The sequence below is a fragment of the Haemorhous mexicanus genome, chromosome 8, assembly GCF_027477595.1.
Source record: "Haemorhous mexicanus isolate bHaeMex1 chromosome 8, bHaeMex1.pri, whole genome shotgun sequence".
Taxonomy (NCBI): Eukaryota; Metazoa; Chordata; class Aves; order Passeriformes; family Fringillidae; genus Haemorhous; species Haemorhous mexicanus.
Window position 1 is genome coordinate 15,726,706 of NC_082348.1, and position 20,212 is coordinate 15,746,917.

Below are 20,212 nucleotides of genomic sequence, written 5' to 3' on the forward strand. Positions count from 1 at the left end.
AGGGACATGGCTCTGCTCTGGGGCAGGCATGCTGCCACTGTAGAGCAGCTCAGTAGGCAAGGCAGGCACACAGCAAGAACTACTTTTATTGGAAGAGATTTGCATCTACAAAATAGTGAAAAACAGGTGTAAAATCCACAGTAGAAAGAAGGGGCATGATGAGCTGGCCTGGTCAGCAAGACAAGGTGCCTTCTTCCCACTCTGAGGAGCAGTCAGGCACTATTTTCTCACAGACACAGACAGCTGGGGCTTGGGATGGGGTCACAGAGCACCCCAGATTCAAAACACCCAACTCAAGAAGGATAAGGAAGTTCAGCCCTAACCACATCTTATCCCCACCAAGCCCACTGGGGCACAGCCACATTGAGGTACCTGCTTGGTGTCACTCTTGCAAGTTCCAAGAAGTGGCCTTAAAGCCCCCAAATGTAAAAACTGCTATGACCAGCCAGCTCACTCCCACCTCCTTCAACCTCCTCTCCCGTACCCCAGGCACCCCACCTTAGCCCCTCCACCCTGCACACACAGTCCCAGCCTCCAACATCCCATATGCCAACTCTGTCCAACAACACTCACTACAGGAAGAGGTACAAAACCCCTTTTGCACAAGCACCCCAGCCCAAAGGCAACCCATATTTACCCTCCAGCTATTAAGTTCCCACCCAGTAAGCCAGCTCTATGCCAACCTGTCCCAGCAGCCCCTAGCAAAGAACATCCCTGCCCTACATGGGGGGACACAAGTGCTGGTTTGAAAGTACTATAGGGGCCTTCAGCCCCATGCAGTTCCAGGGATCAGGGGTCCCAGAAGTGCAAGGAAGTGAGTTGTGCCACACCAGAAGTGAAGGGGAAAGGGGCTGCTGTCCTATATTCCTAGCTGGGAAAAATGAAGCTCTTGATTCTACTGAGATCCATTGCAGTATGCAAGAAGCACTGCTTCAGCCCCAGGGGGTCCAGCCAGTCCTCACGGTTGGGGGCTACATCCCATGTGGGGCCTGCAGTGGCTGAGCAAGCATGGCAGTGCAGCACCAGAGGAGTCGGGAGCACGGCGAGTCCAAAAGGGGCAGGCTGGCTGGGGGCTGCGGTGGGGCTGGTACAGTTGGATCTCTCACAGGCAGTGGGCACTTTCCGGAAAGGACCTTGTGGGAGGTGCCTGTGTTGGGCTAGATCAGGTGCCTTTGGGTAGGACAGGGCTGTCATCATGCTGCTCCACAGGTAGAGTGCAGTTGCTGTGACACCTCCACGATGTGGCTCCTTGGTCGTCTCGTTCTCCCCCAGGCAACGGGTGCAGCTGGCTGAGGAGACATTGGGCAGCTCGGGCTGGGGTTGGCCAGGGGCTGGGGCTGGCTGGGCACCCAGCTGGCACCTCCCCTCCTCGGGGAACAGCACAGGTCGTGGGGCTGCAGTGCTGACACTCCTTATGCACACAGACCGGTGCACCACGGTGATGGAGGCGAAGATGGCTGCGAAGCCCGTCAGGTACACCACACCCAGGAGGCAGGCCAGCTAGGGAGAAGCCAAATGTTAGCCCAGACACCCCAAGCAGCAGCTCCGCTGCCAGCCATCATGCAGCATGGCCACAATCAACCTAGCAGCCACGATAGGAAAAAGCATCACCAGCTCCAGGGCTAGATGCAGAGAGCAGGCAGCCACACTGCTAATGGTGGGCAGCACACAGTCTGCCCAAAGATGGGCCTAAATATCACAAACCAAAATGCCCCAGCTAAAAGCCAACAGTTCTTGTTCAAAACCCTGGCTGGTACTCAGTTGCCTCCATGCCACCACCATGTCCTTGCACCATGACTTATGGGGCTGTGGTCTGGCACAGGGCACACTACCCAGCACAAGGCTGCAGTGCCTCAGGCAGTGCAGCTGCAAATGAGCATCTGCTGACAGTTTCCCTTTTCAACAGAGAATAAGCCAAGGTGCTGTTCTCGGTGGAAAAGAGGGTCCTACTCCAAATCCACAGCCTGCTGGGTCTCATGTTCTTGCAATTAGCTGCTCTCCTATGCCCTTACCTTCACCACTTGCTGGTAGAACTGGCCCAGCACATGCTGCCACATGGACTGCTCCATGAGGACACACAGATCTGTGTAGGTGAACCAGCCACGCCACATGCCCTGTTTTTCAGCCACACTACAAGAAAAAAAAAAAAAAAAGAAAAAAAGGAATGGTGGACATGATATGGACCTTACCCATAAAAGCAGCTTCAGCCCAGGCAGGCTTGGAGAAGACCCTGCTTAAGCTCTGTAGAAGGGAGTTACAGACCCTAGCTAAGGCTCAGAGATGTCCAACCTCTTATTTCACTGCACCAGGGCTATCTCCAAGCAGAGGCAGAGCTAAGCTGCAACACAGATAAAGGGATCACCCCACCCTAGACACCTACCGTCCTTCCAGCCAGCTCAGCACTTCAAACAGCTCCCGAGGATCTGTGTAGAGACTCCAGTCCTGCCAGGACAGCAGTTAAAGGTCAGTGCAGTCAGGGCAGGTCACCCAGCACCCAGATACATCCTTCTCTATCCCTTCCTGGGAGCATGTGGGAGAAAAACAGAAATCCAGACCCCCCCCCTCGATGTCTCTTTTCCCCTGCTCTGTGAAACAGTTGGCAGCAGTTACAGTTTCACTTACAATGGCGCTCAGGAAGTTCATCTCCAGTGTGTTCATGGTCTGGACGTCCACCTTCCCTGCTGCTCCCCACTCGTCATTGAACACCTCCTCTTCCTCACCCTCATCATACAGATACTTACTTGCAACCATCTGAAAGTAGCACAAAGGATAGGATCTCAGCCTCCAGTGCACTCACTTCCCATCAGCCCAGTTACGCCCCTGCCCACTGCTCACCATGGAGATCAGGAAGAGGTCTGAAGATGAGATCTGCTGGAGGTATTCAGGGTTCCGGTGCCGGAGTCTCTCAATGTAAACCAGGGCCAACATCATGGAGCAGGGCGAGATGCAAGCTTCCCTGCAGGACAGGACAAGAGCCAATGCTACAAACGTCCCAGGCACCAGGACACAACTCGGCTGCTCCCCCCCCCAGGCAGACAGTAGGAAGGTTTAGCAAATCGCTAGACAGATCACAGCCTTGCCAGCTCTGTGCCAGTTGTCCTGAGCTGCAGCAACAGAAAGTGCCAGGGATGCAGGGTGGAGAGCAGAAAGCCCTGGTTACTGTTCCCAGGCACAGTCAGCTCCAAACTGAGCAGCCCTGCCTGCAGGAAGGCATGCTGTGAGGGCTCAGCTGCCAAGGAGACCCCAGGTTCAGATCTGGTTATCCAGGGAGCTGCAGATCCAGCCATACCGATTCCCAGTAACAAGAGCACATATGCACCCCAGAGAGCAGGATAAACTTGAAGCTGGCTGCATCAGGAAGTCACTGTGCCTGCCATCCCTGCCTCCAGCTTCTCTTTGACACTAATCAGGCCTAGGCACAAAGCCAGTGGCTGGCCCAGGAGACAAAGTGAGTCACAGGTAAGACGAGAGCTCCAAGTTCTGACACAGGACACAAAGGGACAAGTTTTGCTTCTTACCGAGATACATGAGACACATATTTCTTCTGGAGTCTGCGGATAGGACTGGGAGCCACTTTCTGCAGCAACTCCACAGCAATATCTAGGACAGAAAAGCACCTAAAGAGTTAGTCGTGTGTGGTCCAGCCCATGCCTACCTTTCCCCTTCTCCCTACAAGCCCATCAGGTCTTGGTGTTTGCTCAGCCCTTCAAGTTTAAATTAAACTATGAGGCCTTATCAGAGGTCAGGACAAGTGAGGAACAAACAAACATGCAGGGCAGGCAAATCACAGCAGGAAGAGGATGTGAGTGACCAAGGCCCTGTGGCAGTGCCACATCAGCAGGTCTGTGTCACAGAGAACCACCAGCAGTCAGCTGCAGAGGGTCATCCTGCCCTCACCCTGCAGAACTTCAGGCAGCCCTTCTGGAGGCCTTCTTGCTTCTTGGGCCTGATGTCACACCACATCTTCATGGCCCTTTGCTCCCCTCCAACCACCAGCATCTTCCCCCTCCAGATCTCATCAGCACAGATCCAGCTCACCCTACACCACCCTGAGATGATGGAGTATGAGGTATCCATGTGACCAGGAGCCTGAAGGCACCAACAGGTACCAAAGCACCGATATGGTGTAACTGCAGCCCAGCCTGCTTTCCCTGCACTCAGGGATGTGCCTCAGCATTCAAGCACAGACACTGACATATACTGGCAGATGGCTCCAGCAGCTCCCATTTCACTTCCCTACACAACAGGACCAGCTGAAGCACCCCAAGCAGCACTACAGTGTGATGCTAGGCAAGAAGTGCTATAGACAGGAAACTTCATTTTGTTTCTGAGCCTCTGGCTGACAGAATTGAGAGCAGAGTTCATCCCAGCAGCCTTGCATTTCCAGCTACCAGGGGAAGCATCACCACATTCCTCCTTTCTACATCTCTCCAGCAACTAAGAGAATGCCTGTATTAACATGAGTGATTTTCCCAAAGAGCAGCCACCAAGCTCAGAAAACACTGCTCTGAGGAACTTCCCTACATCATTCAGGCCACACCACTACAACGATGTGCAGCCAGGCAGATACAGCTCCAGCCACCCACTGGTTATGCTCAGCGTCTCCCACTGCTGCACACCACACACAGCCTCCTGGCAACTTTAGACCATTTCCCTAGCAAGCAGCTCATGGAAAGGCTGAGAACTCCACACAGCGAAGGCCTTCTAGCTAACCACTGCATGCCCTTTTCCACTCCTCTCCACCATCACCTGCACAAGCTCCTCAGCCTTAACCCAGCCTTGTCCTTCTGCTCCCCAAAACACTGCTGAATTGACAGGCAAAAAAAAAAAAGTGATTCACACAAACAAGCAAGAACTTATCACCTTGCTGCTCAAAACTAGAAGTTGAACAAAGCCCTGAGTGTTTTGCAGAGCACAAGCAATTATCTAAGACAGCTCTGAGCAAGAACAAGTTCACAACCTGCTCTGCCAAGGAATTCACAAGCAATGTAATGGACTTTATACACCAGTATAACGATGTTAAAAACGCAGCAACAGCCAGACAGGGCAACAAAACAGAGAACAGAAACCATGAGGCTCTGGCATCCTGCCCTGCTGTGTTGTACTGAGTGGGAAAGGCTGGGCAGGGGTGGGATTTGGCGCTGGGGAGGAAGCAGGTGACCTATTGGTCTCGGCCTCTTGGGCTACTTCCAACCCCTTTGACTCAGCATTACCATCTGGTGACAATCAGCAACCCACCTGCCACAGGGCTGGAGAGATTATCCAGACTGCAGTCTTTGTCCCAGCCATAATAGAGCCGCTTCCGCACTCTCTCGCTCAGCTGCTGGTGCCTGGGCAGGAACTGAAGGCACACAGAGGAACGTGAGGAAGGCCAGAGCACTCCTCATACCGCGCTTTCCACCCCAACCCAGCTCAGGGCTACACTGGGCCGGAGCGTGAGACCTCATGGGGCTCCCCGGGAGCGAGGGATAGGGGGATCACCCCGAGGGCCTGCCACGAGCGGGCTGGGCCGCGGACACTAACCGTGAACTCCTGGAACCCACTGAGGGAGAAGGCGCCTTCCTCGTCCAGCAGCAGCTCGTCCAGCTCCATCTTGCCCGCTCACAGGGCGGACGCTGACAGATCCCCTCCGGCGATACGGGGCCAGCTCTGAGGGCGCGGGGCCGGTCCGCTCCGAGGCCGAGGCCCGGTGCAGCGTCGGGAGCCGAGCCCTCAAAGCCGCTCCCAGCCTGACCGCCACCGCCCGCCCTTCCGCCTTTCCTGTTCCGGCGCGGGGGCGCGGCCGGTCCCCGCCCCTGTCGGGCGCACGCGCGGCCGGTGTCACCCGGTTCCCCCCTCCTCGTCCCTCCCCGGGCGCACGCGCGCGGCGGCAGCGGCCGCCGGTCCCTCAGGCGGTGCCGCCCGCCCGGGCCGGTGACAGCGGCACCTCCGCCCTCTTCCCCCCCCGCAGCCATGGCGAGCGGCCGCGCCGAGGAGGCGGCGGCGGCGGCGGCGGCCGAGGAGGAGGAGGAGGAAGCGGCGGCGGCAGCGGCTGCGCGTCTGGCGGCGGCGCTGCGGCAGCGGCTGCGGGGCTGGGAGGCGGCGCTGGCGACGGCGCAGCGGCTGCTGGTGTGGGAGAGGCCGCTGCACAGCCTGGTCACCGCGGCCGCGCTCGGCGGGGCCCTCTGGTGAGCTGGGGCGGGAAGGGGAACCGGGAATCGTCGGTGCCGCCCGTCTGGTTCGTGCCCGTGCCCGTGCCCGTGCCCGTAGCGTGCGACGGCTTCGGGGCCCGAGGCGATGTCCCTGGGTTCCGACGGTGTGCGTTCCCGCAGCCCGCACGCCGTGGGGTATGCACAGCCGGGAGTAGCCGCTCTGTTTTCCTCTGACAGGCATAAACAGGCACCTCCCTGAAGGGAGAAAGTGCCAGCAGGATTTGCCTTGTCCCGCGATAATAAAATGCAGATGGGCCCAACTGGAGCCTCGCCCAGGCACGTTTCTGCTTAATTTTTGCATCCGTGTTTTTATCAGTTCGTTTCACTCGGTAGCTGCGGTCAGAGAGCTCCATGGCCTCCTGCATCGGCAGCTGCCCTGGGGCATTTTATTTAAACCCTTCTGTTCGTTAATCTTTCCCGGGAGGTGCTGATTTTTCACTCTGCTTTGGCGCGAGAACATTCCCCCTTTCCTGCTCTCCCTTCTCTGCCTCTTCGGCAGGGAAGCAGCATGGGGAGATGGGAGTGTGAGTGGCAGAGTCCAGCTGTGGATGGGAATGAAAAACATCCTGTTTGTTTGTATAAGCAGTGAGTCAGTTTTACTGGTGAAAATGCTCTCAGCCAGTGGCCTTTCCAGCAGGAAAGGTCAGAAGTGGCCGGGGATAGAGTTAAATGTTGGTTGCAGATGAAATAGGAAGGGGCAGATTCTGGAGTTAGAGGAGGGAAAAATAAGTGATGAAACAACCTTTGAAGTCTCTCTGATGAGGCAGCTTATGTTCTGTTCTCTCATCCGTACGATTATCAGAAGTGTACGTGGTAGCCAGATGTAAACTCTTGAACTACTCTACCAGCTGAAAAGTCAAAGCAGAGCTATGAAGTGAGACGGAGGAGGAGAGGGGCAGGTGGTAGGGGAGATGGCAGGGATAGTAGGCAATGACAGCCCAGAGACCGTGTGAAAAGATAGAGAAGATCAAAGAGTGCCCAAAATATGGGACAGCAGAGAGAGATTTAAACAGAGGAAGAAAAATCATTTAGGGTCTCACAGAGGATTCACCCAGCATCTTTTTACTGAAATACATAAATGAGATGGAATAGGAAGTTCTAGAAATGATGTGTTAAGGTACAGAATTGCCGTTCAATGAAGAGGAATAGAAATGTCATTGTTTAGGTCATTAAAGTCCTGTAAGCCCATGGAAAGTGCAGGTTTTGTTCTCTGTGTGCCCAGTGAGGCACATTTCACTTCCAGTCCTCCACCTGTGACTTGGTGGGGACTCCTTCTGCTCTGCACTGTGAGACTCTCCCTGACTACAGTCATTGTTCAGTGTATTTGTCATTAGCTACTGGCAAACAGTCACTGAAGACGAGCAGGGTAAAAAAGCAAAACTGCTCCTCCTTTCTGGAAAGGAATATTCATTAAAGAAGTGAAGGTGAATGCATTTCCCTCGTATTTTTTTTTCTGAATGAGTTAAAAGCAGCTCTTCTGAGCTAGAGAAAGGGATGAATGCAGACAGCCACTGCTGGCACAGGTGGCACCCTGGCACCTTTGCTGTCAAATCTCTGTGGAGTGGACAGATAAACTCTTTGAGTGTCATTGCACAGCTGTGTGTGAGTAGTATTGTGTGAGCTGGCAAGTGGCTTGAGCCAGTGTGTGGATGTGGGACATGAAAAGTTTTATGATAAAGTCAAGTGAGCAACTAAACCATTTAAGTGCTAGCTAGGCTCTGGTCAAACAGGAAGAGGTTTGTGTTAAGAGAATGGGCATCTAGAATGGCAAGATGCATTACCTGCATGTTGTGCTGGACCTTGCCATGGCAAATGGGATGTAGGTTTTCAGCAAACAGGCTGAGGGGCAAGCAGTTTTCTGCTACAGCAGTTTGTCTTTATGTTATCTAGAGCCTCCACCTGGAGGCTTTGGAGGGACTTGTACAAGTGAGCATTAGCTTTGTTTTGCAACTTGGGGAGGAGAGCACTGGAAGATGGCAGGGAGTCAGCTGTCTGGTGGTGGGCAAAGGCACCATTTGAGAGTGTGCTGTAGTGTGGGTGGGTGTCTGCAGAGTACAATGCCTGCTACAGTGGCCCATAGCAGTTGGGCATTTCTGCTTTGAGCTGTATCTATTTGCTCACCAAGAGCAGTAATTTACAGCTTTTTGCCTGTCTAACAATTTCTGTTTCATTTCTAGGTTGTTTTCCTCCACCTCCCTGAGACCCCTCTTTCTCCTGAGCATGTCCCTTCTTGGCATCCTCTTGTTGGAGAAGTGGAAACCCAGGTTCCTGTTTGATTTCTCAGGTATGTGATGATTAGCAGTGTAGATAGTGACATGGTTCTAGTGTTGCCATCTGCTGGGCTATGGCTTTGGCCCTTCCTGGGCTCTCTCAGCAGTCATGTAAGCCCCATTCCTACTTTAACTGCAGGCCCAGGTACTGGTGCTGCCTCTTATCCTTTTGTGTCAGAGGATTAGGATGTATCCTAATACTCTGGGCATGGAGAATTGCTCCCAGTGCTGAGAAATTCTGGGAGTGGCTAATTTTGAGAGTGACTAAGGTGCCCAGGTAGCTTACCAGGGAAGCTAATGACAGGGATGATGTGTTTCTGCTGTGTCCTTTCTCTCCTGAAAATACAGCAAAAAGATCATTTCAAGTCTAAGCACTTATGGCCAGCTGAGCTGAGGGAAGGAAAGGAGGGGAGGGAAGTGGATTGGTTTTAGTTAAGTTTGGTGTGGGCTTCCACCTTGAAAGAAGCAGAGCAAATGAGAGCCACTTCTTGTGACAGATAGCAGAATGGATGATGAAGTCTGACAGCAGCAACAGTTAGTGTATTGTACCTGTATTGAACAGCATCTCATCTCCAGCTAATCAGTGAGTCTGATCACTTGTCTTATCTTTCCCTTTTATTGAAGGGTCTGTGCCAACATTAGACACAAAAGCAGCAAGAGGAATGGCCTCATAAAGATGGTAGACATGGATTGGCTGCTGTCTGCTTTGAGTGCCTCCCTCTTTGGAGTTTATTAAATGACGGAACCCTGACCTGCCTGCTGCATCTACTGCTACTGTTCAAAGGCAGCTCAGGGCCCTCCATCCCTGCCTGTCTACTCTAGGGAGAGTTTCTGAATGAAAGCCCCTCTATATGTGTGTTTGTAAGGTGCCCTTTATTTGACCTAAAAGGGTACTGACTTAAAGGGTGCTTTCACAGAAATCCTGATAAGATTAGTATGTTACAGCTGTAGTCTTGAAACTGTTTGCTTTGTGTGGTTCAAGTAACCAGGCAGTTAAACTGGACTGGCCAATTTAATTTCCTGCTTATTCACATTGTTTTTTTAAGGGAATAGTTTAAAGCCAACCCAAACCACCTTGCTTGAAATGTGTCCAGAAATGCAAAAGCCTGGTGTCCAGTACAGAATGGTGTCATTGAGGCAGGTGGGGGCGGAATCATTCCAGCAAGTACTTGGCCTGTTAAAGTTGTGTTGTCATAGAAGAAATAGGAAATTCATACTGAAATCAATTTATATGAAGCAGAGCCATGAAGAATAAAAAAGAAAAGCAAACAAAACAGCAACACCAGAAATTAGGCTCGTCCTATGCTATCAGCTCTGCTAGAGGTCGATGCACATCCTACTGCACCTCTCCTCAGTGTTCTTCAGATATTTCACACCTTCCTGCTTTTCTGCTGCGGAGAACAGGGACACCTTTCTGATCTGCCTGTTTGGGTCACAGCCCTGATTTTGATGTGGTCCACTGGACCGTGTTTCCTTTGCTTCCACAAGGAAGGACTGGTGCCCTCCATTCCTGAGGGGCTTCCCATTGAATTGGTACTCCTGAACACTTAGGGATTCTTGTTTGACTCCCACTTCCTGCTGAAGCAGAGCTGTACCTTTGTGGCTTACCTCCTTAGTGCTTCCTATAAGTCTTTTCTGGAGTTCTGGGAGATGGGTCAGTACCATACCTTCAAGAGTCAGCATGTACGTACAAACCTCAGCTTGTGACAGTTGTATATGTCTCAGATGACTACTTATAAGGTGACTTCTGAAGGAATGCTGAAACCTCAGCAGGTATTTTGCAGTTACTCACACACTGTGATGAGGGTCACACTAACAACACCAAGATGCACAACTTTTTTAGGCCCTTTCAGAAGGGACTGCGTCTTTTCAGCTCCCATACGGGGTATTTCCTCAATATCTACATGGAGTTCTACTTAGGTACTATTTAAGGACTTAGGAAGCATTTCCAGTTTCACCTGAAATGGGTATCAAGTAGGGATGTTTTGGTAGCATCACTGTTTGGCAGCTGTGTTTTGGTCAGTGCAGGATAGTGCAGTGTGGAAGAGCTCTAGCAAAAGTTGTGTTGCAATTGAATGCTAGTACTCTTTAAGAAGGGCCCCTGCTTTCTAGCTGAAGTTTACACACAGATGAAGAATGTCTCTTGGAAAAGTGTTGAAAACCTGTAAGAGCCAAGGAATCCATCAACAATAATTTGTCAGTACCAACACGTAACCTAAACTCCTGCATGGCTGTCTGATCTCTCAGAAGAGTCTGGTGTATGTCAAGTGATTTGTATTAATCCACAGTCCAGTGTGAATTGCTGACAGAAAGATTTCAGCCAGTTATTGATAATCTGAGGCCAGCTCTGGGTGTCTTGCTTGACAACTTAGTTATACTGGTGCTTCACAGTATTTCAGCACTGGTTGGAGTTAAGCCTTAACTAAGGGAACATTTCCTGTTGGAAATGCTCTAGGTTTTTTGGGATTGTGCTGTTCTTACAACTGGACTACGACTCCAATGCTTTGAGATGGCCAGCAGGCAGACTGCTCTACTACAGGAGGCAGCATACTGTTGATCTTAAAGACAGCTTGTCTTTTGCCAGATAGCTGAAATCATGTGAAGACCCTGCAGCCTGCTGAAATGTTCTGCTCCCCAAAGTGTCTCTGAAACCTTCAGGATCACCTCAGAATTGTTTCGCTCCCTCTGCTGGTGTATTTTGGATGGCTTGGATGACTGCAGCCAGTTGAGAGGAGTGGGGTTCCTGTGCCATCCCACTTACTGTGTTGCTGGCACATCTGTCCAGCAGAGGTGGAGAGCATCCCAGCTCCTCATTTGGTACACTGTACAACTGGTGTAGCCAGACGTCACAGGCTGGCCAGTGCCAGATGTAATGTATTTGGTGATTTAGTGCAGGTAATGGATGAGGCTTAGAGATAGAGCTGGATTTCTGCGTGCTGCAGTTAAGCAGCTTTAGATTCCTGAGCACAATAACAAAACACAGCAATGGCGGTTGCAGGAGGGAAACAGCTGCCCTGTGGGGGTGGAACTGCCTCCATCATATTCACACTGCAGCTCAGGCTCACTCTGTGAGCTGCCCCAGCCGCCATGCCAAATGCTCAGGGGCAGAGGAGCAAATGGGCAGCCCGGTCTGAGAGCAGTTGACTCCTCTTGTCAGGCCTGATTACTGGAAATCTGGGTCACGCTCTCAAAGAATCGTCTCCTCCCTGGGTGGTTGGCCTCCTGCTCCACTGCGCGAGCCGGCTGGTGCAGTGCCTGCAGCGGGAGGAGGAGTCTGGCAGACTTGGCCCAACACCCTGTGTCTTGGGAGAACAGTGGCAGGGCTGCTACAAGCAGTTGGTTTCTTCTGTGGCTTCTGCTGTGTGGAGTCTGAAGTCTCCCTGGGTGATTGCAGTGATAGTTGTTCACATCTTTGGTGCATTTCCCTGAGGGAGTTGCTGCCATTCTTGGGCTTTGTGCCTGGCTGGTGACTCCAGGGAGGATTCCAACCCCTTTTTGCACACGTTGCATTTCTTTAGCCCATTTCTAACTATAAGCCTAGTCTCTGAGGTTAAACTCTCTTCCTTTATTTTAGTTCTGTTGACATGGTGACGTGCAGTTAGGGGACAGGCTTAGGGTTATAACCTCATGCACCAAATTTGCTGCTGGTCAGACAGCATCAAAGATATATCAGTCCCTGCCAGCTCTAGGACAGTAGGCGGACTGGTACAGGAGGGTAGAACTCAATGAGCTATCAGAGCATGAACAGGGCATTGTTAAACACAGGAGAATTACAAAGACTGTGTTGATAGAAGAGCTTTGGTTGAGCCCTGTACATCCTGAGATACCAGTCAGCTTGATATCACAGATATCCAAATCTGTGAGCAACCAGGCTGATGAATTTCAGTTGTTGAAATTGGTTTTAGTTGTAGAAGTTGTTTTTCTCAGTGTATCTAAAAGCAGAGCACAATCATACGTGACCTCTGCTATTGAAACAACACTCCTCTTTTCAGTACTGCATTAACTAAGTTCCTGTTTATTCATCACTGGGTTCAGTGCTGAGGGGAATGGGAGAGCCTTCCCCTTATCCAGAGTGACAGACCTTAGGAGTATAGTTGTATCTGTGCCTGGGACAAAAGGCTGTCAGGGGACATAAAACAGCCCTAAAATTAGAAAATTATGCACAAGACTGCTATTTGTTGCTTAATTCCATGGGAGAGGATGGAGACAACAGGGACATCTCTGGTATTTGTACATAGCATTCTGCCAAGGACTGGGCCTAGTCAGTGGGAAATGCAGCTCAGACCTCCTGGTGCCATGTTTATCTCCGAAATGGAAGCTGAAGCTTTGCCCAGCTCCAAAACTGTGCTGGCAGCCCCCTTTGAATGACAAGTGCTGGCACCCGCTGTGGGAATGGCACTGCCCAGACATGTAGGACACCAGGAAAAGCTGCATGATCCCTGGAGCAGACAGCCCCATGTAAGCACCACGGTACACCTCAGATACGAGTGCCCTGCTGTGTGTGTATTGGGCTGCAAGGTGTGGTGGGGTGCCCACAGACCAGTGGCTCTGCTGCTCTAAGTCTCCAGGCACGCTTTGTTAAAGCCTTCGCAGCTCAGGCTCCAAGCCAGTGATTCCTGCTTGCATGAGAGCACAAAGAGGGTCCCCAGGGTGCATCCAGAGCTAAGGATGATACATCTGCAGCTCTGCTCTGTTCAACTGGTAAAAATGTCAGGTTGTATTTTTTACTTGGCTGACTAATCTGCTCTGTTCTCTCTACAGCACAGCCATCAGAGGAGCCAGGAGGAGAGAGGTAAGCTCACAGATGTGTTCCCTGGTGTGGGGAGAGTGGGGAAGCCTTAATTTAGTATGGTGATCTCACCTGTCCTTTTTTCCTGTTGTCAGTAAACTGCATGGCTCCTGCTGTGAAACATTGCTGGTGACTTCCGCACTGCTAGCTGCTTATCAGCTCAGGAGCCACAGTTTGGGACTCTGGGGAAAGCTAGAGTTCTTTCAGTAGCAATAAAGCTCAAGTACTTCTGATATTAGGAGTTCTTAGGTTTCTTCCCTGGATCTGTCCTGAGCTATTTTAAGAGTCCTCCAGAGAGAAGGAGATCACTGAGACTGGCTTCCACAGGCTGAACGTGCTCTCTCTGGTGGCATGGCTTGCATCCTTGGCTGTGGTTGTAGGTCTGAGCACGCATTCTGCCTACCTTGGACCTGGTGCCAGAGGAGGCTGTATAACTAGTTCCACCTCCAGTGCCTCTGTCTGTGTGGCTTTGAGTAAACTGCTTTGCATCTTGGGCTTGTGGCATGGGGATTCTGTGGCATGGTATCTGCTGCTGCTTTGCTCAGGTGTCTCTTGACTTTCTTCCTGATTGAAGGGAAAAACTGTCACCAAATCAAGCATCTTCTGTAGTTCAGTTGAAAATGCAGTCAGTATTGTCAAGCTTTGGTAGGGAACTCTGCTTCCTGGTGCAGCTGTTCCTCTCCCCCAGGAAAACAGACCATGTTCAAAGATTGTCTTCTTGCTCTTGTCTGTCTCTAGTGAGGGGGTGACTTCAGGGGCACAACCTCACCTGCTCAGTGTCCCTGAGCTGTGCCACTGTCTGGCAGAGAGCTGGGTCACCTTCAGGCTCTACCTGCGGGAACTGCTACAGTACAAGAGGCAAAATCCTGCCAAGGTAAGCTGGAGATACCTACTCTTCTGTGCAGGGGCTTTTATTTCCATTACTTGTGCTTTAAGAAATGGAAGAATATAAATTCAATAGTTTTACAATTTCTATCCCTGTCCAGTATTTGCTGTTTGTTTCTTGCAGATTCTGTGCCATGGGAAGTTTAAATAATGAGTAATTGACTTCTAGTATTTGTAAACTGGAGCTGAACCTCTCCTGTGAATGGCTTGCTATATTTGATTTCACTTCTTAGTGTGCAAGGGAAGCTCTTAGATTGGAACTGGGGAGATAAAAAGGGAAGCCTACAGTCTCTGGCCCTTTCATGAGTTCCATTCTTAAGCTGGTCCTATTTCACTAGCCAGGGTTGTTGCTAGCAAAGTCCAAATGCAGCGCTGTTTCTCTGTGCATGGAAACATGTCATTAAACATGTTATAATGGCTGTGATGTATGTGGTTTGGAAAGGATTTATAGACAGGAACTGCCTTAGCATCACAAAAAGTAGGACAGACCAACCACTAGGATTGTGTCAGGCTTCCTGGCATCCAGTGTGCCAAACGGAATGGGTTTCTAACCCTGCTTATTGCTCCTTTTCTGCCCCAGCCACAGGGAGTAGCAGACCAGGTCTGAAAATGCCCATAAAGAATGAATTCATTGGGAGCAAAGCCCATAGAGGAACCTTAGCTTTTGCAGATCCTCTCCATTATGAATTGAACCCTTAATTGCACGATACAGTCCAGATCTGAACCCATGCCCTGGTTTGCAGATTGTCTATTCTCATTTCCCCCCACCTGCCCCCAGGAAAATGTAAGACAAGCCAAGGGCTGCACCATTATACTTCACTTTTTCCAGAGGAGAAGAATCCTGGTCTAATGGGAGCGTGGGCTCTGCTAATGTTTCTGCCAGCTGGTTTATGGCACAGCAGTGGCACAGCATCTGGTGACTCTGTAACAGGTTCCTGTCTCTGTCAGGACAGTACAGTTTTCTCCTGAAGTTATGAGCTCTACAGAGAGATGTACAAGTGGCAATTTGCAATATCCCATCATATCCTTAAGGAATATAATTTACTTCATAAAGAACTGTCTGATAAGGTTTTGATTTGTTTATTGGGGAGTTGGGTTTCCTTGGTCATCCAGCACTTGAACCTCTAATGCTTCCAGCTTAACCCAACCAAGCTGTCCGAGTTCTGACTGTCAGCACTTGAATGTACTTGGTGCAGAGCTGGCTGACTGACTTGGTTAGGGCCATCCTTCATATTGCACTAAATGGGTTTCTGGCATGAGTTGCACAGATGTATCTCTGCCTCTTGTCACTTCTGTTTGTTCCTCTCTCTTTCTTCAGTTCTGCATGAGTGTCTGTTCAGGCTGCCTGATTCTGGCTGTAGTTGGACACTATGTTCCAGGCATAATGATCTCCTACATCATTTGTGAGTATAAGCAGCGCTCTTGTCTGACTTAAGCTGGGACATGACCTAACTGTGCTGTTGATAGGCTGGTAAAAGCAGATTTGTAGTTTTCTCAAGGGAATCTGTGCTAGATGATCAATCAATTTACAGGGAATGTGTTCCAGGAAGTCTCTGTAAGCACGTGCATGCAGTACGACTGCAAAGGCAGGAGAGGGAGCCGTGACTAAAACATTGATGCTCTCTGTTCCCTACTGCTGAGGCTTGCTGGCCGAGGCTCAAGGGAAGCAGGAAGTTACAGTCTCAGTTCCTGAGGTGGACAAATCCATATCGAGAGTGTTGTTAACAAAGCTGCATGTTGGGTAAAATAGACCTTTTTCACTGCATCATGAGTCCCTAATAACTCTGTTCTGGTGCTCTGCTGCGAGTGCAGCTACCTATATAAAAATTTTGGTAATACTTAGTTTTAATTCTCATTTTAGCTCATTTTAGGGCTTTTTTTTGTATGTTGGGTCTGGGGTGCAGTGGCTGAAGAGAAGGGCTTATGCTTCATCTTAACGTAAATCTATATTCTATCTAAGATCTGGCAATAAAACCTGGTTAATCAAGCAGCTTTGCAATGAGTAAGAAGAGCCATGGGTGAGGATTTTTAGGCATTCAGATGGGAAAGAACATGCCATTGAAATGTGTTTCCCTTTAAGACTTTCTCAGTGGCACTACAGGAAGAGTCAGGTTGTGCTTGATCTATCTCTCACACTGCTGCATTCCATGTCCACAGTGCTCAGCATTCTGCTGTGGCCTTTGGTGGTCTACCATGAGCTGATCCAAAGGATGTACACACGTCTGGAGCCTGTCCTGATGAAACTGGACTACAGTATGAAGGCAGAGACACTGCACCACAAGCATGAGAAGAAGAGTAAGGAACCACTTTCTCTAGCTTTTTTTGGTGCTTTATTCCTAGGATGGAGCCGTTGCAGAAGGACAGTAGGAGACCGTGTCTGCCAACATTGTGTGGTGACAGGCTGCAGGGGGGCAGAGGTAGAAACTTAAGGGTTATATAGAGAGCAACTGTGTGCTCCCAGGTGATCCTGAGAACAGCACATGAGAGCAACAGATTATGCTTGTCTCCAGGATCCCTGTGCACTTTCACAGAGGAAGTAGGGGATAGTGGTGTATAAAGGCAGAAAATTCCTTCAGTGCCATGTAAAGCCTTTCTTCTCTTTCTCACAGAACGACAAGGGAAGAGCGAGCCTGCAGCAGGTGATGAGCCTACAGCAGAGACAGAGAGTGAGAGTGAAGCAGAGCTGTCAGGCTTCTCCCCAGTGGTAAGAGCTCAAAGAGCTTAGCAGGAGCCAGTCCCTCCTCTCTGGTCTATAGCAGCTTGAGAGCCAAGGGTGGTCTGAGTACAGCAACAATAATAACACACAGCAGAGCAATAAATCACTTCTTTGCAGAAGTGGAAAAAGGAAAAGGTCATGTGTTTGATGAAGGCCATTGTCTCCAATCTGGGTATTGAGAATTTGGTGCCACAGAGCTGATGATGCTATAGTAGGGCAGGGCCAGCCATGCCCCAGCCTCATGCTGACCTCAGAATTACTTTGATGGTTATCCTTCATGCTCAGAGAATGTGAGTGTCTCCTGAAGAAATGAACTTCCCTGCTGTAATGTGCAGGGCTCCTCAAAACCGGAAAAGGGAGTTGAGCAGCTCTAGTGTCTCTTACACAGTTCTCTGCTTTCAGACAGATTGTGTGTGACCTTTCTATATTCACACCACAGAAACAAACCAAGCAGCAGCTCTGGGCATGTAGCTGGGCTGTGAGGTGGGAAGTTTGTTTCCAAAGGAATGTGGATACTTGAACCACTGCTACTTGTAGAAGGCTTTGTTGCCCTGTGTGAATGCAAAAGGGAAGGGATGTTCTCCTTGGTGATCTCAGGAGAAGAAGGATCAAAGCCTTCTGAGACTCCTACAGTCTCATCCCATCTTGTGCTGCCTCTTTTGTGTTCTTCACTGAGAGCAGGCAAACCTTAGGGCAGTGATTTATTGCAGGAAAGCCAGTGAGCTGAGGCTACCCTTCCTTCCAGTGCAGGGAGCACTTTGCCAGCATACTGTCCCTCCAGCGAGGACTTCTGCTTGGAAGGTGCCTGTAGGCAGCATGGGTACTTAGACACACAGGAATTTGTCTTTCTGCCTTCATCCCATGCAGGTGGATGTGAAGAAAACTGCCCTGGCACTGTCAATCACAGATTCTGAGCTCTCTGATGAGGAGGCTTCTATCCTGGAGAGTGGGGGCTTTTCTGTTTCAAGGGCTACCACCCCACAGCTGACGGACGTTTCTGAAGGTACATAATGGGACACCTTGCTGCCCCCTTATCCTTGGTGTTTTGGCCCAGAACAATGGGTCATACAAATGGGAGGACAGGGAAAGAACCCAGCTATTTGCATGGGAAGAGTATTGAAAGGAGGAAGGAAAAGCAGTGCAGCATACGCTGACTTCATGCCTGATCATAAACAGGTCCTGAGTGTATATCAGCCTCTAATTATTGCTCCACAAAGCAATGCAATCTTGTGACTCCAAAAAGGGGGTAAGGCCACTCACAAAGTCCCACAGAAATAACTGAATAGAATAGTCATGCACCCATGTATGATGTTGGGTGAAACAGGTCAGACTTACTAGCTTAGAGAAAGACTGGTTGGTGGTGAAGAACATGGAGGTAACCACTCAGTAGCCACTTGGGTGTCTGGGAAGGAGCAGGCAGGTGATGTAAGCACAATTTCCCTGACCCTTGGGAGTTTTAGTGGGAAACTCTAAATGCAGAGAGCGTGAGCTGGAGCAGGAAGTTCTCTCTAAGCACAGAGCACATAGAACAGGATCACAAAAGAAACATTACACATTAATCATGCCACTGGCAGAAGGGAATAACTGCAGACCTCTTCCTGCTGTCCTCCAAGGATGGGGAAGGTACCTTAAAGTCAGCTGTGTTGTGTTAGCTGGGGAAGATGGGTGGGAGGTCAAGGTGAGGGAACATGTATCTTAATGCTGGTGCCTTTCAGACCTGGATCAGCAGAGCCTGCACAGTGAGCCAGAGGAGTCATTTTCCAAGGACCTGGCAGAGTTTCCATCTGTGGAAGAATATCATTCCAGAGACCTGGGACCACAGAGTGATGATGACGCGTTTGGTGTGCCTCTGGGTCCTGAGCTTGCCCACGCTGCCTGTGAGCTGGACTCAGCAGACAAAGAGGCCACGGACTCTGACCTCTCCATCCTTCGCCTCGCGTCTCCTCTCCATTTTGTAAATACGCACTTCAATGGGAGCGGGCAAGCGGCAGGAGGCAATGCAGAGCCAAAGACTGTCCCTGCCCCTGGCCTGGGCATCTGCATTAACACGCTGAGCGAGGAGATCGTCACCACTGCCATCACCACAGCGGTGCAGAATACCCTCTCTGCCCTCCTGCGGTCCTCAGAGGCCAGTGAGGGACCCCCACTCTCTGAGTTCCTCCCCACGGAGCCTGAAGAGAAACTGAGCTTCCAAGCACACCTGTCAGAGAGCGAAGTGGTGGAGACAGAGACGGAAGCTTCACCGGAGGATGAGGAGGAAGCAGATGACTTTGAGCTACTGGATCAGGGGGAGCTGGAGCAAATGGATGTAGAGCTGGGATTCGGAGAGGAGCAGGAGGCACAAGAGGCTGCTCCATCTCCCTCCTCTCCCATGCTTGCTGAGCTGCCAAAGCAGGGAGATGAGGAGGAGGCAGTGATGACAGCAACATCTATGTCTTAGGTCTTACCTGTGCTCCCCCTTTTCCTCCATCATCACTGGAAAGAAGGAAAAACTCACAGAGTGAATGTGCAGTGGGTTTTTAGATGTTTGTGTTGACTGGGATGGAAATGCATCAGTGTTAATGTGCTGTGTCTGGAATAATGAATCCTTTCCATCCTTCTAGAGCCTGGCCTTCACTGGCTGAGCAGGAGGCCCTGCAGCTGGGGAGGAGCCGGCTCCTAGAAGCCTTATGCCACAATTGAAACACCAACCCCAGCAAACGCTTCCTAGTAATGGTGCAGTATTTCGGTCTGTCTTCTGTTTGTCTTTCGTTTTGCACGCTGAGTACCAAGCTAGCTGTAGCTGCTGCTAATACCCACATCCCCAGTAGGACATATGCAATCTTATTTTATTGGGTTTTTAAATGGCTAAAAGTGTAAATAATTTTAACTTTCATTGGTTTTGTCTGGGGGGAGGGATAAGGGTGCACAGTCAAATGTGGCTCTCAGGGGCAAGCAAAGGGAAAAGGGGTCCTTGGAGCAGAGGGTAGCAGTAAAGGGGGAAGGGCAGACGGGCGTTGTGCAAAGAGACCTCTTCTGCAGACTGTTACTGTCTTTTGTGTCACTGCTGGAACAGGGTGTTGGGTGATACCTGCTTTTTTCCCCTATCTCATTTGAGTTCTGTTACTGGGTGGCTGTGGAGTTGATTTTTTTGCAATCAATGAAATTCACTCCTGGCCCTGTTCAGTACTCCAGTTTTTTGCTGCTGTGGCATCTCTTGCCTTCTGCACCACTGACCCTTCTAGCACCCCATCTGTGCTCTGCTGGGCATCGTAGCATGGCACCTGGAGTCTCCTAGGTGACCGGAATAGAGCCAGGAACTTTGTTACACGGCCGGATCCGTGGCTTGTTTCCCTTGGGGCGGGGAGGAAGGATGGAGGGA

The 20,212-nt window shown here is 50.5% G+C and overlaps 2 protein-coding genes across 2 annotated transcripts; one reads left to right on the forward strand and one right to left on the reverse strand.

The window, feature by feature from the left end:
- Positions 1 to 68: 68 nt before the first annotated feature.
- CNPPD1 (cyclin Pas1/PHO80 domain containing 1) lies at positions 69 to 5,766 on the reverse strand. Its single transcript, XM_059852890.1, has 8 exons — positions 5,524 to 5,766; positions 5,239 to 5,341; positions 3,519 to 3,600; positions 2,836 to 2,956; positions 2,623 to 2,751; positions 2,381 to 2,442; positions 2,013 to 2,130; positions 69 to 1,500 (listed from the first exon to the last, which is right to left on the reverse strand). The coding sequence occupies exons 1-8, from the start codon at positions 5,590 to 5,592 to the stop codon at positions 868 to 870; spliced, it is 1,317 nt and encodes a 438-aa protein (XP_059708873.1). The 5' UTR covers positions 5,593 to 5,766; the 3' UTR covers positions 69 to 867.
- Positions 5,767 to 5,866: 100 nt separating this feature from the next.
- Positions 5,867 to 20,024, forward strand: RETREG2 (reticulophagy regulator family member 2). The gene is made up of 9 exons (XM_059852889.1): positions 5,867 to 6,167; positions 8,369 to 8,475; positions 13,223 to 13,253; positions 13,989 to 14,124; positions 15,454 to 15,538; positions 16,293 to 16,430; positions 16,745 to 16,839; positions 17,719 to 17,854; positions 18,567 to 20,024. The coding sequence occupies exons 1-9, from the start codon at positions 5,953 to 5,955 to the stop codon at positions 19,289 to 19,291; spliced, it is 1,668 nt and encodes a 555-aa protein (XP_059708872.1). The 5' UTR covers positions 5,867 to 5,952; the 3' UTR covers positions 19,292 to 20,024.
- The last annotated feature ends 188 nt before the right edge of the window (positions 20,025 to 20,212 follow it).